Source organism: Podarcis raffonei, chromosome 1 (genome assembly GCF_027172205.1).
Source record: "Podarcis raffonei isolate rPodRaf1 chromosome 1, rPodRaf1.pri, whole genome shotgun sequence".
NCBI classification, from domain to species: Eukaryota; Metazoa; Chordata; class Lepidosauria; order Squamata; family Lacertidae; genus Podarcis; species Podarcis raffonei.
In genome coordinates, this window is record NC_070602.1 from 88,805,719 (window position 1) to 88,820,718 (window position 15,000).

At 41.1% G+C, this 15,000-nt stretch overlaps 1 protein-coding gene across 4 annotated transcripts in view; it reads right to left on the minus strand.

Annotated features, from left to right (window-relative positions):
* Window positions 1–15,000, minus strand: part of CNTNAP5 (contactin associated protein family member 5) — a 312,663-nt gene that overhangs the window by 142,773 nt on the left and 154,890 nt on the right. For all 4 annotated transcript variants that reach the window (XM_053402908.1, XM_053402895.1, XM_053402900.1 and 1 more), the window contains one exon: window positions 11,477–11,620. In XM_053402908.1, the coding sequence (XP_053258883.1) occupies window positions 11,477–11,620 (144 nt within the window). The remainder of the gene's footprint in view (window positions 1–11,476; window positions 11,621–15,000) is intronic.

Below are 15,000 nucleotides of genomic sequence, written 5' to 3' on the forward strand. Positions count from 1 at the left end.
ATATAGAACCAGACAGTTTCTCAGTTATACACTTCCTTGCTGATTTCCATCCTATTGGTGTGGAGAATGAGTGCTTTGCTGCAGTTTTAAACAGGAATAGGAGTGCATTTGCACATTCATGCCCTGGGCCAAGGAAATACACATACACATACACATACATAGTGTTGCACTGGCTGGAAAACAGAGCTTAGACTTGGCAGTGGGGTGAGGGGGACATCCTTCTACAAGCCTTGACTGGGTTGGTGGCCATAGAACAGCAGCCGAATCCATGCTTTGCATAGAAAAGATACCAAGGTCAGGGTCATTTAACAACAGGGTTGGGAAATATCTCTACATGAGACCCTGGGTCACCACAGCCAGCATCTTTACTGGACTTGATGGACCTGCAGCCCAGTAAACCATGAGAATAAAAAGTCTTCACAACTTAAGAGGGAGGAGGGGAAAAATTTGCTGGGACCATTGGCTAGGTTTCCCGGGGCTGAAGAGCCAACTGTTCCCTACCTCCTGATGTATAGGAGTCCAATGCTAGTCCTATATGCTGCCCTACACAGCATGTGCCTCCATCAAGCTCAGTGGGGCAGGATGATCACAGCATTGTGGAGGTGTATCCACATTAACTTTGTATATGAATCTTCTTGGTGAGTCAGTTTGGTTTATTGTGTTTAGCAAACAGCCCTTACACACAGAAAATAACAACAACATGAATTAGGGTTGCCTTATTTCAAAAAGTGAAAATCTGGACAGAAAAATTGTTGAGCTGTTGTTGGCCAAAGTTGTTGAACTATTTTTTGCAAAATCTCACAAAAAGACATTTTTGAGCTATTTTTAAAGGAAATCTCCAAAAAAAGACACTGTCAACATGGGTTGCCATACGTATGGATTTCTTTGGACGTTTAAGTGATTTCCTTCCAGACACTCTTTACGACTGCCAATTGCTGGCTATGTCCAGGAAATTCCAGACGTATGGCAAACCTAACAGGAATACTGCTACTATTAATGGTTTACATTTCTACTCCCTTACCCCTAGTGGATAAATCATTTTCTGTTCCCCCCTCAAATTTTGTTACAAGAAATTTAGATGTTCTAAAGGATATCTCTATCTCGACGCTGGGCAGCAAAAACAAGTCTTTAATCTTTACCTTGAACTGATATTTGTTCACTTTCACTTCAAAACCAAAACTAAACAAACTCTCACTTCCAGAACACACTGCTTCCAGATGACTTTAAGTTTAGTGTGGTGGGACAAATCCTACCATTTATTTTTCTGACTAACTTTCTGACGACTTCTATTCCAGTGAGTGTCGGAGCTCTCTGAGCTTGATCTCAACATTGGTTCAGATCTAAACGCTCTCCTGAATGGCAGCTGGACTCCCAGTGCCTTTATTCTTGGCAATTCCATTGTAAATTAATTCAAGCAAGGAATATATCAAGCAATCAAGAATAAAGGAAGAGAAGTGCATTCACAGCTTTCAAAGATAGTACACAGGGTTTTGTGGACAGGGGGAGAGCTGCAACTCACTTGCTTTTGAACCAAGGCACTTTGTGAAATATCAACTGAAATCTGATAAACCCATTCAAGTAAAAGGCCTTCCGTGTGGTGCGGTCTCTCATTAGAAATTATATCTCATTCTAACAGTATTATTAGAATGAACAAAAGATGAGTGATTTGCAGGAAGCTATACGGCGCTTGGGGATTCCCTTATTGAAAAGCTAGGACAAAATGATGGAATAGCTTCTTATCACTTTCAATAGCTTTGAACAATTCTTAGTTGACAAGGGGAAATTAAACAAAGTTCTGGAAAGATGTTTAATTTGCTGCTAACTGAAACAAAAGCTTCAATGGGATCTTTCTCTCTTTTCCTAGATTACAAGACAAAAGTACACTGGAACAAGGAATAAATGCATTTCAATAAGTCCAGTTTGAATGACTTCTTATCTTTAACACCTCCAAAATGATTTCAGCCAGAAGGTGGAGTGAAAACCTAATCAAAAACCATATAAATGCCAAACTATGCCAAACATTTTCTCAATAAAACATCTGCCACATTTGTAGGGAGTGGGAAGGGTGGAACTGGGGGGAGGACCTTGGTGGGGCAAGGGTATTCTCAATACATTTAAGGGACTTTCAAGTGTGGGGGCTTTACAGTGAGTGTATTCAGAAATAATATTTTGTGGGTGACTTTCCCATGCTTGTTGAATGAGTTTCAAAGTTGTATTCACACCATTGTGATTTTCCATTGCAATGTCCACAAGAACCACACCTCAAGGTGTGGGAATGGCTTGATGATTACATATCTGAAAGTTTCTTACTCCTTTCCCTCTTGACCACACCACACTCCTCCCCTCACCCCAGTCGCTCATTCTACACATGCATACCGTCTTCCACAGTTGAATAAAGGCTAGTTGTTGTGCAATCCTAATTATGTCCACTCAGAAGTAAGCCCAAGTGATTTCAGTGCTACTCACTCCCAGCCAAGTGAAGTTAGGATTGCAAGCTTTGGTCTGTAGCATTCTCCATCCCGTCAGAAACCTCTATATTGTCACCCAAAACACCCACAAGTTTTATAAACTTGTGTGTGTGTGTGTGTGTGTGTGTGTGTGTCTTAGTTCTTAGTGGAGAAGATCCAAGAGGAGGAGACAAGGCTTTCTGCATAACCTGTGAGGCAATCCTGGCCATGTGTGTCCTTCCAGACCTGGAATAACCCAACCCCATTCCCACAATATATTGGATGTTATTTGTCAGGGACCGTGCTGAGAAGGGCTTCACTGAGGAAGAATGATGGGAGCCACCCCCTCCTCCTGATGCCGAATCTTCCCAGGAGCCAGAGGACAGTATAGATTTGGAACAGTGGTTTGCAGAGGGGCATAGTTCAGAAGGCAGAAGCTGGGAAATACTGGATGGGGAACAGCTAGCAGAAGAAACACTAGAAGAGAGAGAGAGTTAACAGATTCACAGTCTCTGGATAGTATCCATTCCTGTCTCCCAAAGTCCAGGAGAGCTCAGAAAATGGCAGAACAGAAAAAACAGCAGCTCAGATTAAAAAACATAGGAGTGACGTAGATTAATAGGGACAGGAGAGGGTGTGATTCTTAATTGGGAGCACCGCCATTTCTAGGAGAGATGTTCTTTGTTCTCTCACTGCGATTATTAAAGTTTCTAACTGGTAAGAAGACACATTTTCCTTGGTTCTGCTTATTTACTGCCACGTTGGCGGGAGGGACGGGGAGCTGATTCCCTGAAGCCTGACATTATTAGATGTTAATCAGCCAACAGCCTGGGTGAAGAGAAATGTTTTCATCTGAAGCCTAAAGGTGTGCGATGAAGGTGTCAGCTGAACCTCCCCCTGCCCCCCCCCAAGCTAGTGATTCTTGAGCTGCTAAAGATTTAAGTTCTCCATTTGTTCCCTGCTCACACAAGTCATAAAAGCATGTTAAGTCTTCCCTGGAGTGTGCAGAAAGCACAGAACATTCACAGCCCAATAATGGGGCTCTGAAGGTTGTGAGGCAATTTCAAAATTGACCCTTAAAAATATGATTGCTTTATTGTTTCATCTGATGAGAAGATGCCATGGGCACTGCTTCACTTTATCATAATCCAATCCTGGCTGAGGTCCAGATAAGATTGCCAGATGTCACTTATTGAATGTGATGGTTGTTTAGTGCAAAGACTGTCTTTTGTTCCAGTACATCCAGCCTTGCAGAACATGATATTCATTCCATATGTCAGAACGGCAAGAACTCTGTTAAAGTTCGTACAACAGATGGCCAAATTGCTACTGTGGGCTTCCCCCACTTTTTCTTATTTTGGGAATTTTGATGTATCATGTCAAGATGCGGAGTCAACACAAATCTGAAGTGAATAGGGTAGTGATAGGGCAGTTGATAGCAGCCATGGCTCCCAGTACGATTCTGAGCACAATTCAAAGTGTTGGTGCTGACCATTAAAGCCCTAAATGGCCTCAGCCCAGTATACCTAAAGGAGCGTCTCCACCCCCATCATTCAGCCCAAACATTGAGGTCAAGCACTGAGGGCCTTCTGGCAGTTCCCTCACTGTGAGAAGTGAGGTTACAGGAAACCAGGGCCTTCTCGGTAGTGGCGCCGCCCTGTGGAACGCCCTCCAATCAGATGCCAAAGAAATAAACAACTATCTCACTTTTAGAAGACATTTGAAGGCAGCCCTGTTTAGGGAAGTTTTTAATGTTTGATGTTTTATCATGCTTTTAATATTCTGTTGGGAGCCACCCACAGTGGCTGGGGAGGCCCGGCTAGATGAGTGGGGTATAAATAATAATATATTATCATTATCATTATCATTATTCATCTCCCTGGATCTGGATCCTAAAGGAACATGGTTGTGGTAAGCAGACAGATTCTTCATTTGTAGATCTGACTTACAAGATTTCACTGTTTGTCTGATATCACTGTTTGGTAACACTTTATACACCCTCATTCTTCATAACTGAATTTTGCTTTCTTTGGAATTTGGGAGTGCAGATGGTTATCCTGCAGCCATTGCAGGTTTGTGCCAGCAGAGGGTCTATGAAGCTCTTAGAATGAACATCACCAGGCACATCTGGACTGAGCTGGTCAGCCTCTTTCCTAGCAATCTTCCTTAATAATAGTGTGCAACCAAACATGGCAGGGGTAGATGTTTCCAGGGCTAGTCTTGAGGCTTAACAACTTTGCCTATCAACTTAATGCCCCATTTTGGTTCTGGATGGCAGATATATTGTGGCCAGTTCTCAGTTCAGGAGGTTGCACAATGGAATGGCAAGTAGTTTGTCGTCTATGTGGGTAATTTAGTGACCTTGGTCTTTGCTACAGGTTACTGAACATTCCCTAAATGAATGTTCAAAAACTGTTGACTTTCCTTTTTCTAAGGAACAAAGTAAAGATACAGGAACTTTGTCCTCCTTTTTATCTGGTAACTAATTGTGCAACCCTACTGGTACGTTTGCACACCCATATCCAAGACAGATGAATTTTTTGAGGTGACTGGATGTATATGATAAATGGAATACAGTACAGCCACTGCTTCTGCGCAATTGAATACATACAGTAGGGGCCGTGCTGGCTAGCCAGCTTCCTTTTCAGCACTTCTCACTGATGGATTTGGTGAGATTAGCATGAATGAGGGTCAAAACCACGTGAAAAAATGACACTAGATCTTAGCTTGTCCCTAGTGCCTTCCCTGGAACAGTTGCTATTACAGCTGAACTCACTTTAACTGTAAAAGAAAAGGATAAAAAAACCCCTCAAACTTTTCCCTAACTGTGAAATAGAATAAGAAGTTTCTATCCTCCAGAGGGAAACTAGAAGATCAGACATGTCTAGCTGCTAAAAACTCCATCTAGCACTCATCTGGCATTTACGAACTCCATCGAGTCCAATGTTTCCAGTCTGATTAACGATTCCTTTAACAGGTACTGAAATGTACTCCAAAGGGGCTTCTGCTGCTGTTATTACAATGTGAACTTCCTAAATTCAGGCAATTAAACAGAGATATTTAACATTTCCTTGGTAGATACTGCCTTGACCCTCATCCACTTGGGAAAGAGGTCTGTCACTATCTATTTTCAGGGGTAACATGGCAAGCAAGGGAATTTCCTTTGTTGCAAACAGGCCATTGTAGAAGCTATCAAAGCAGATACAAATTGTTTAGTTAAAAACATTAAACGAGAGGCAGTGCATATTTGGAGCATGTCTTGGCATGCAATATCGCCTTTAAAAAGAAATCACCTAACAGAACCCTAAGGAAAAGGAAAGAGGAGGTCTTAGCATTCATCCCGAGACTGTGTATAGCATCAATGAGTGAAACTTAATTCTCTATTTCTTGCCTATTTTGCTGATTACTCAAGTGTGGATTACTATTTTATCAGAAGAAAGTTGAAGTCTGTGAGTGCGGGTGATGAGGATAATTAAATTCCAGCAGTTACAAACCCAGGAGACATAAAAGTAATCTCTCAGCTCAGTGTCCCATCCTACGCTGATGCTTCTAGATTTAACACCCGGGTGAGTGCTGAGGGTGCCTTTCAGTTAGTCTGGATCTTCAGCTCCTTAACCTTATCATCTTGGGTCTTCCAGAAGGAAGCATTTCTAAGCATATTAATAAAAAGTGTATGGATAATACAAGCATTGTGTTGGAATACCACAGTTAGGATGCCACAGAAATTCTTTGTGTGAAGTCTCATGCACAGCATTCATTTAAAGCACACTGCTTCCTCCCCAAAATCATGGGAACTACAGTTTAAGGGTGATGGGGATTGTAGCACCATGGCACATAAACTACAGCTGCCATATTTCTTTGAGGGAAGCCATGTGCTTCAGATTTGCTGAAAGTGAAAGGTGAAGCACAAGGCCTCCAGTTAACCCAAATAAAGTTGAAGCAGGGTTGGGATTTCTTAACTATAATACTTTTTGTATGCACATACGTCCATATTGGAGCAGTTATGAAGGGTGCTCACATGTAAAAATACCATTTCCTTCTTTAAAATATTTGGGAGAAATGGTCATTTCTTTCTTGGCCTCGAATTACTCAAACTTTGATAGGAAAGGCCACAATTGATATGCAAAAGTCCTCTCCATAAGTGATGAGATACACACATGCATTTTTCATTCAGTATCTGAGTACCTGAGTATGTAACGATTTCATAAGAAATAATCATGATGCTCTCATTATGCAGGCAAAAAGTGAAGAAGAATGTAGCTATTCATGCTGATTATTAGAAATTGTTTCAGAGATAATTTTTAGCCTTGCTTTGAGAGTAGAAGTCAGAGGAGAAGAAGAAAAATCGCCTTAAGGAAGGCCTGTACTTACTTAATGGTCATATAAAGAGGATAATGGGGTCTTTTGTCAGCAGAGAGGACACTTCAATTATTGGGATGCTCTTAATACAGAAGCTCTACTGTACATAACTAAGCTAATATTTTCAGGAGAAAAGAGGTGAAGTCACTGAATGTCATTAAAGAGCAGAGGTTCTCATATACTTGAATTCCTTTCTTGGGAAACTTTTATGTCCCTGCTCAGAAAAGTATCAGATAACAGAACTGAAAGGGCTCAACAGAATGATATTTCATCCCTTTGAGAGACTTTGAGGATCATATGCTTGGCTAAGCAATTCTGAATTTTCTTTATCTGAGTCTCCTAAGCTTTTAGGTCACTGGCCAACAGCGCAACAAAAGATTTTACTGCCTTCACGCTTGCAGTAACCGAGCATTATCACTTCATTACCTGGTCCAGTAGCTGAGATGCAACTGCAGAGGACAGCAGCAGCCAATTTTAAAAATCATAAATCATTCTACTAAGAAACAAAGGTAAAAACAGAAAAGGGAATAATAGACAAACATAATATAGATAGCTTGATATTTCCCTCTTTTCAATAGAGAAGGAAGCAGAACCAAAGGCTTGTCTTTCAAATTCACCTTGCCAGACAGGACAACTAAAAGTGGTGAAATAGCACAAAGGCAGATTTAATACTTTGTGCCGAGTCAGGGGTATAGTGGCCTAAAACCTATCCAGTTTTATTCACTAGGACTAAAATGTTTTAATACTTTCATTAAAACACATCATTAAAATGGAATGCACTAGGGCTGCATTCATACCAGACATTTAAAACACATTTTCCCCACAGAAAGAATCTTAGGAACCAGAGTTTGTTATGGGTGCTGGGAACTGTAGCTCTGTGGAGTGGGCTAAACCACAGTTCCCAGGTTTCTTTGGAAGGGGTGTTTTAAATATGCTTTAAATGTGTGGTGTGTATGCAGCCTTGAATTCTGTTTGCCTTCCATGTTCATTTCTGAAAACCAGTCCTTTTCAGATGATTGGGATCTGCCTTTTACATCCTACTGGGCATTCTCAAGTCACTGGGTGTAGCTCATTGGGTCATGGCCACAGATGGCTGGTTTACAGAATGCAAAAGTAAAGTAGAATATATTACTATGGACTGCAGGTAGAGGACGCCTTTTTTTTTAAATAATCCCTGCAAGCAATACCCCAGCACACCAGTCTTCCTGTGCTACTTTTCTACTTGAACAGAATTGGACTTGGGGGATGCAATTACATTTTTAAGTTAGAGGACTTGAATAGCTGTGAGGCTTGCCATTCAACTGTCCATTGACTTTTATTTGCATTCTTCTGTTAGAATTAATTGTCTTTTGTACTGTTAGGAGAGATAAAAGGTGTTCAATAGCTTTTTTAAAAACTGGGGGAGTGTTTGTGAAGAAAATCAAAGCTGAAACATGACTGGAGTTAATAAGAAGTAAATGTTTTTGTTGCCATGTTAAATAGCTCTGAATGTGCTATAAAGATATAGGATTTGGTTTGACCTCACCAACCTCTGCATCTGGCTATAGAAAAATAGACCCTGGCAGCTTTCTAATGGGGTAATGGGTCATCAGCCCACCAAAGATTCCCCACCAGATCATAAATGAACAATAATTCAGCAGATCAGCATTCTGTCCCATTATCCAAAAATAAACATCAACGTTCAGTCAATTTCTTAGCTTCATCAGTGGCCAACGACTAGGAAAGTTTTCTGCCAGTGTCTGTTCAGCAACGCATACCGCAACCACTTCCAGACATAGCTGGTTATATTTTAAGCCTGTCTGACTCCAGGCAAAAGGGAATGAATTGAATAGTCTCCTTCCATTCATAGAAGAATATTTGATCTAGGAGAAGATTCCACTAACGGAAGAGTAGGCAATTTCTGAGGATAACCCCTGCACCCTTGAATACTTGCTCCAGAGGGTTGCACGGCATGGAAGATTTAGCATCCTCCACTGGAGCAAATACTCTTTCGCAACCAGAATGATTCCTCCTGTTGAAAAAACTGGCACCATTGGATACAGCCCCCAACCTTTTGTTTCCTTGCCTCTGACCTGAAAAAGTCCTCTGTGTACTGCTATCCATCTGACGTGCTTTGATAATAATAAGGGTTTTGAGATCAAAGGTACTCAATATTTCCTTAAAAGTGAGATTAACATCTACGTGAGATTTAATGTGGTTCAAAGCACTTTACTGATGGTGTTTAGAATTCACAGAAAGAGAATGCATTATTAGCTTAAATTCAGCTGTCACTGAGAATTTTTCTTTACGCTTTTGATACTACCCATTTTGGTTCATTTCCCCAGACAGCCCGTTTTGTTGCCAAAATGACCCATTATTCAGAATTGTCATTCCCACAGTCTGCACTGGCGCCTGACCCTGAAGCCTCAACGTTGCATGAGGGAAAAACACATGCCTGCTTGTTAAAGAAAACAAAAAGTCCTTTCATTTTGCTGTTAGATCTCACCAACACCTGAAGCTCTCCCTGGCATTTCAAAATTCAAGCTAAGTGGTAGAAGAAGAAGAAGAAGAAGAAGAAGAAGAAGAAGAAGAAGAAGAAGGGAAGAAACCTTGAAAGGTCTCAAGAATCTTTTTATGTTGGTGGTATATTTGTAAATTGCATAAAAGCCTATTTATTGATTAAATAATAACAACAATAACAACATAATGTAAAATATCTAAAGTGGTGTACATAATGCTGCTGTGCTTATATTATCAGGATAACAACTTATTTCAGATAGGGCCGGCCTACCTATGAGGCGAACTAAGGCAGCTGCCTTGGGCAGCAGAATCCCATGGGGGTCCCCAATGGAGAAGTGAGGAGAAGCTGGTGCATGATCCAGGTAAGCAAGACTTTGGCAGAGAGGTGGTGGAAGGGGACAGCACCTTGTTGTTTTACCTCAGGCGGTGAAATAGGATGGGCCATCCCTGATTTCAGAGGTTGCCAACCTAGTGCCCATGGGCACCATGACACCCATGAAGGCTTCCAGTGGTTCTCCAGGGTAGGTACTCCAGACTCTGAGCTTTCATTTAATACATAAAGAGTCTCTATCTCTCCCAGAAAGGAAGTTAGGTGGCAAAATCATTCTAAGTGATTTATGTGAAATAAATGGTGCAGCTACCTTGTATCTTTTTCTGGGGGAAAGCTCTGTTTTGTTATTATCCAACAATTGTAAATGTGTGTGTGTGTGTGTGTGTGTGTGTGAGAGAGAGAGAGAGAGAGAGAGAGAGAGAGAGAGAGAGAGAGAGAGAGAGAGAGATATCCATAATTAGGACCAGCATGACAAGGCTGACTTCCCACGTAAAACATAAAGTTGTCAGCAGTGGTTATCTATTTTTGTGTTGCAGACATTTTGGTTTATGCCACACCCGCTCCATGGCAGCCTTTATGTGACTGGCACCCCTAACACTCTCTCAGTTTCTGCATCTGAAAGGTACCCTCTAGTCCATAAAGATTGGTGACCCCAGCCTTATTTTGAAAGAAAGAAAGAAAGAAAGAAAGAAAGAAAGAAAGAAAGAAAGAAAGAAAGAATACACTACTTTGAAATTTCATAGCAGTTTCCAAATTAAAAACACATACAGGAGTACCAGTTACATGATACAACAACAACAAGGCAGAAACTAAAATGATTTAGGGTATAAAGAGATGCAGTAATGGCCAGTAAACAAAGCAAAGCATACAACACAGCAATGGCTGGTTTTCAAGGGGAATTTTTTAGCCAACTTTGAAAGGGTAGCAGGGAAGAGGCAGCACAATCTTTCCTGCAGAGGGCTCCTGCCCCTGGTGGATGCTCATCTAGCATCCCCCTAAAATAGGATCTGTAGCAGGACCTTGTCAGATTATCTTTAGTGGCAAGATGACCAAAGCCTCATATGGGAGGAGGCATTCCCTGAGATTGTCATATATATTGGAAGCATGTTTTTTTCACAGAAAGAGCTGGAACCATTCCAAGCCTATGAACCTATTCTTTTTATAGCTGCATATGCAGATTGTGAGATTTCCGCCATAAGATAGTAGGAAGCTATTGGGTTTGAATTCTTGCTAGAACTTTGAATTTGGTTGGCCACTGTTAGAATGGGATGCTGGACTAGGAAAGGGCAGAGTCAAGGGATAAGTTTAGAAAATTATGATCCTATACACATTAGCCTAGGAGTAAATGCCATTGAACTCAATGGGACTTGGTGAGCTCCATTGAAAATGGGACTTACTTATCAGTGGACATGCAGAGGAATACACCATTAGGCAATCTGTGTATGAGAGAGAACCTGAAACTCAGGAGGCAATCCAATGCATTAACCATGGACCTGAAAATCCATTTTCAAAAAGTTTTTCTCAGAATCTTATCTTTTTTATGGCATGTAGTACCTATGATTATAAACCTTCTTCCCCCCTTCTATTCCCTCCATCTTGTGTAGCTTCCTCTAACAATTCTGAGTCCACTTAAATCGGGATCCCTGAAGCTTTCAAACATGCCTTTCAATAACTCTTAGCTTTGCCCCAGCCTTCAAGCACATCTTTTGAAGAAGCAAATTGTGTGCATGACTTGCCAGATGTAAGATAAGAGCCTTTTGCTTGGTAGAGCAAGCAGTACCTGTCAACAGCGACAATTTCAAGAAAAGAACAAGTCAGCAAATATGTATTGGGTTCTTACCACGATGTAGATCTGTGGCTTTCGCCTTTTCGCCAGGTCAATGATATTGACTCCATTGTAATAAAGGTTCTCAATGCAGCCATGGAAATTTTTCTTCAGAAACGTTCCTGGTTTGCCTGGGACTGGGATTCCTCCAAAACTGAGCTTTGGGACAAGAACAAATTCAACACTCTTATAAAAAAAACTCTAATAGCCATAACATGGAGAAAGAGAGAGGGAGGGAGAGAGAGAAAGTTCTTGCTTGTGAGTACACAGGGAAAAACAGACCATAGAAAACAGAATAAAGAAGTTGTTTCATTGCAATATCCTTCATTGTCAAATACTAAATGACAAAAAGAGGACAAAATTTAGAAGGACAAATTTCATTAGATGAAGACTTTTCATTGCCTACCACACTTATATGGTGTATTTATTTTGCAGCTTTTCTGTAAAGCAACTTCATGCTCAGAAAGAAGTTTGGCTAATCATCAGTATGCCTGATAGGACAGGATGAATCCTAAAATAAAATTAAGAACCAGACTGGCAATGACAAGCAATACTGGAGAATGTTTGGAGTGAAATTCATTTAGAAGACATCTGAAGGCTGCCCTGTTTAGGGAAGATTTAATGTGTGACATTTTAACGTGTTTTTAATCTTTGTTGGAAGCTGCCCAGAGTGGCTGGGGAAACCCAGCCAGCCACGCTGGGTACAAATAAATTATTATTATTATTAATTATTATTATTATTATTCCCCCACAAGAGAATTCTAAATTTGCTGGTCATTGCTGTACCCAAACCTTTGATGCAGTGTCCCCTTCTTTCTCCACCCCTAACTGTTTAATAAGGTTTCAAAAACCCAATTAAACATTAGTCCTGATCCCCAAATTGACCCAGGGCTGGATCTGGGGTTAGATGGCACAGAGCAGGTTTGCCTCATCCAGTAGTGTTTGTTTGCAGGGGTAGGGAGGTCTTTGCACAGGTCTACTTCTGAGTAGAATTGAGAATTCCAGTTCTGCAGCAGCCATGATGAAACCTTGAACCAAGTGGTCTTCATGCTGGTTTAATTAATCCCCCCCCACTAGCTTCATCAGCTGTGGCTCTGCCCATTGCCAGCAACCAGCAACCCTGACAGAAAAAAGGGAAGGTGTATGGTTCAGTAGAAGATTATCTGCTTTACAAGCAGAAGGTCCCAGGTTCATTCTCTGTCATCTCCTGGTACAGCTAGGAGAGACTCCCTGGAGGAAACCTTCAGCAGCCACTTCCAAGTCAATGTAGACAATATTGAACTAGAGAGATGGACCGATTTGGACTTCCGGTCGGCGCCAGCGTCTAATGGCTGCCTCCTGCTGAGCTCCGCTCCAGGAGGCTGCTTCGCGAGTTCGGGTCTGACCGCTACGGCGAAGCGGGGACCCCTAAAATCTCAGGCGCAGAAGCCTGGGAGCAAGGAGGCTCGGTGGGTACCTTAAGCGCCCCCCCCTCACTGCAAAGGAGTCTTTTTAAAGGCTCCGGAGCGGCATCGGGGAGCGCGGTACTGAGAGCCGCTACCCAGCCCGCGAAGTGAAGCCGTGCTGCCATTGGACGGAGAGCGTCGATTCCTTCCTGACATTCGGAACGTAATTGGATTATCCGTGAGTAAGAAGGAACAAAATTTTAAAAGGAAATATAGAAATTGGCTGAAAACGGAGAAGGCAAAAAATAAGGAAGTCTGCCTTCCTCGGACTGCATGTAACCAAAGCAACGAAACAGGAGGCTGCAATTTGACAGGAAGCAGCTTTAAAAATTGACGGACTCGAACATTGGACTTAATCCCCCCTTTTAGCAGGCAGGAGCAGGGGGGGAAGACTTTTGATTTATCTTTCCTGCATGGAGAAAGTACAGAAGGGGAAATTTCTGCCGTCTTGAGCCCTTGGGGAGGGCTGCCTGGAAAGTGAGTCACCGGGACTGAGAGCTGTCACTGGAGGATGCTACAAAGTTACAAAGTTGGTGCTTTGCCCATTTACAATAAGTAAAGACTTTACTGGTGGCAAGTCTGGTACTCTGGAAAGTTACAATTTGCCATTATTTGGATACAATTAACAATTGGTTATTACTTTTGTTGCCTTTGAAGGGAGCTTCTGCTGTTTTGCAATAGGAACTTTGGACTGCTCCCTCTAGAGGCTGCAGGGAAATTGTTATTATCTTTATTGCAAGGAATAGACTTGTGGAATTTTCCAACTGAAAGTAATTCCCGTGGGAACGACCTTGGGATGAGTGGCCCAACAGAAGAGAGAATAACAACAAGAGCTAAGAGTAAAGTTGAACTCAAAAGAAGGGGGTCAATTTCAAATCCAGCTGCAGCTGCTACAACTCCCTCTATGGATACAGTGACAGTGACAAGGGCATTAGTAAAAATAAATGAATCTCTGGAAGCGCTCACAAAGCAGAGCACTGAAAATTCCAAACAGCTGTCTGAACTGTCAACAAAATTGGATTTAAATACAGAGACAATAAATAAATTAGTTAAAGAAAATGAAATAACTAGAAAAATTGCGGAGGAGGCTAAAACTTCTGCAGAAGAGGCAAAAAATTCTGTAGAAAATGTACAGGAAAAATTGGTACCGGTCAGTAAAAAGCTGGATGAACATGAAGCGGCCCTCTCTTTAATGGAACTACAGAGGAAAAATAGAAATTTGAGACTGAGATCAATTCCTCATCTGTCTGCCAGGTAGGAAACCTGCTTGGTCCTTATGTATAATATCCTTTAATTCTCTTTTCATCCTTTTCGCCAAAATACTCGCAAATATTTTATAGTCTGTGTTGAGTAACGAAATAGGCCTATAGTTTTTTACTTGTGTTAGATCAGAATCTTGTTTGGGAATAAATGTGATAAATGCTTCCTTCCATGTTTCCGGGATTTCTTTTTCTTTAAGAATATTGTCCATAACTTCTTTTAAAGGCAACGACAGGATGTGTTTCATCTCTTTATAATATCTTGCTGTAAATCCATCCGGACCTGGAGCTTTCCCTTTTTTAAGTTCTTTTATAGCCTCTTTTATTTCATCTAATTCAATTGGGGTATTCAGCCTTTCTCTTTTTTCTGTCGGGATCTTCTGCACCATTTTTTCTTTTAAATATCTCTCTATTTTCCTCAAATTATTTTTTTCTGTTCTTTTATATAGATGTCTGTAAAAGTCCAAGAATCCTTTTCTAATGCCTTTTGGGCTGTCAATTTCTTCTCCCTCCACGGTGATTTTATTAACTGTGCTTTGTTCTTTTCTTTTTTTGATTTGCCAAGCTAGCCATTTTCCTGATTTATTCGCCGATTCAAAATTCCTTTGTCTCATTTTTTTTATATTCCATTCCACCTCTTTGTTGATTATCATCGCAAATTGTGCTTGTAACACCTTTATGTTCTGTTTTATTTTCACATTATTCGGTTTGTTGACCAATTTTTGTTCATTGTCCATTATTTGTCTTAAGATTTCTTTCTTTCCTTTCTCTCTATTTTTGTTTTTGATGGAATTCTGCTGGATAAAGAATCCTCTCATAACCGCCTTGCTAGCGT